Genomic DNA, 1,785 nt, shown 5'->3' on the forward strand with positions numbered 1-1,785 from the left:
GACACCCTCTGTCCTTAGACTCTCACATCGTACAAGGAAAAACTTCCGGAGAAAAACCCACAGTTTAAAGGGAAAAAATGGGAGAAACCTCGGGGAGAGCAACAGAGGAGGGATCCCTCTCCCAGACAGACGTGCAATAGATGCCATGTGTAAATTGAAAAGATAATACATTTACAACATAGGTAGTCCAAATGTTTGGAAATGCATGTGTCTATAATAAGAAGATGAATCCGCGAGGATGTCCATCCAGGACTTATGATCCAGGAACACAGCAGCAGGCACAGCCACGACTCAAGATCCAGGGCTCGCGATCCAGGACTGAGGACCACAGCAACACGATCAGCCATGACTCCGGATCCCGGCATATATAGACAAATTTGGGGAAGCTGGGTTATTCGGAACATGAGAGTACACAGGTGCAGACAGAGAGAAGGAAGAAGTAAGGTGTCCCCCAACAAACTAAGCCTATAGCAGCAAAACTAGGGGCTGAGTCTAATCAGCCCTAACTATAAGCTTTATCAAAAAGGAAGGTCTTAAGCGCACTCTTAAAAACGGATAGGGTGTCTGCCACCCGAACACAAACTGGAAGCTGATTCCACAAATGTGGAGCTTGATAAGAAAAGGCTCTGGCTCCCATTGTACTTTTAGAGACTCTAGGAACAACCAACAACCCTGCATTATTGGAACGCAATGCCCTTGTAGGACAGTAGGGTATAATGAGTTCTTTAAGGTAAGATGGCGCCTGCCCATTAAGGGCTTTGTAGGCGAGAAGAAGAATTTTAAATTCTATCCTGTGTTCTATAGGGAGCCAGTGTAAGGCAGCCAGAACAGGAGTAATGTGGTCCCTTTTCCTAACTCTGGTTAGTACACGTGCTGCAGCATTTTGAATCAGCTGAAGCGACTTAATTGACTTCTTGGTACACCCTGATAATAAAGAGTTACAATAATCCAGCCTTGAAGTAACAAATGCATGGACTAGTTTCTCTGCATCGTTTTGAGGCAAGATATGCCTGATTTTTGCAATGTTACGTAGATGGAAGTAGGCGGTCCTGGAAATTGATTTTATGTGGGCGTTAAAGGATAAATCCTGATCAAATATAACACCAAGATTCCTTACAGTCTCACTGGAGGCCAAATTAATGCCATCCATAGTTAGTATATCTTTAGATAATTTGTTTCGTAGATTCTTTGGGCCAAGTACAATAACTTCAGTTTTGGCCGTGTTTAACATCAAAAAGTTTAAGGTCATCCACGTTTTTAAGTCCTTGAGGCAGTCTTGATTGTAACCCAATCGCCTGGCTGCACCAGTCCCAGTAACTGTTTTATATTTAACCTCTGGAATTCTCTGCTTGCAATGTGGAGATTCAGATTGTGAATCCAGAAAAAAAAAAGGGCCGACTCTCCACTGAGGTCCTTGAACGCGCCGCGGCACACTCCTGTGGGAGCGCGTGCTCCGTCATGATGTTCTCACCCAAACAGTGAAAAACATCCAGCGGAATTCTTACACTTGGCGTTAATTGTTTCCCAACCCTGCTACACCGGCCATAATGTCCCTGTACCCGCATAGCGCATTCTCCGCCGGGACACTTCCCTCCGCTGTGGTCAATAAAGTGGCGGGGCGGACTCCGTTAACATGCAGCTGCGTTTCCACTCCCCGTAACATTGCGTCAGGGGATGTGCAATCAATTGTGGGGCCCCAGCAATAAAGCTGTGATATTCCCTGGTGACCCGTCCCGCCGCAAATGTTCCCGTGAAGGGAAAATTCGCCCCTGGGGGGTCGACACG

The 1,785-nt window shown here is 46.2% G+C and overlaps 1 protein-coding gene across 1 annotated transcript; it reads right to left on the reverse strand.

Annotated features, from left to right (window-relative positions):
* Positions 1-502: 502 nt before the first annotated feature.
* Positions 503-1,565, reverse strand: LOC117486660. Its single transcript, XM_034135167.1, has 2 exons — positions 1,560-1,565; positions 503-1,345 (listed from the first exon to the last, which is right to left on the reverse strand). Exons 1-2 carry the CDS (start codon positions 1,563-1,565, stop codon positions 503-505), a joined length of 849 nt encoding a protein of 282 aa, XP_033991058.1.
* Between the last annotated feature and the right edge of the window lie 220 nt (positions 1,566-1,785).

The sequence above is a fragment of the Trematomus bernacchii genome, unplaced genomic scaffold (assembly GCF_902827165.1).
Source record: "Trematomus bernacchii unplaced genomic scaffold, fTreBer1.1, whole genome shotgun sequence".
NCBI lineage: Eukaryota > Metazoa > Chordata > Actinopteri > Perciformes > Nototheniidae > Trematomus > Trematomus bernacchii.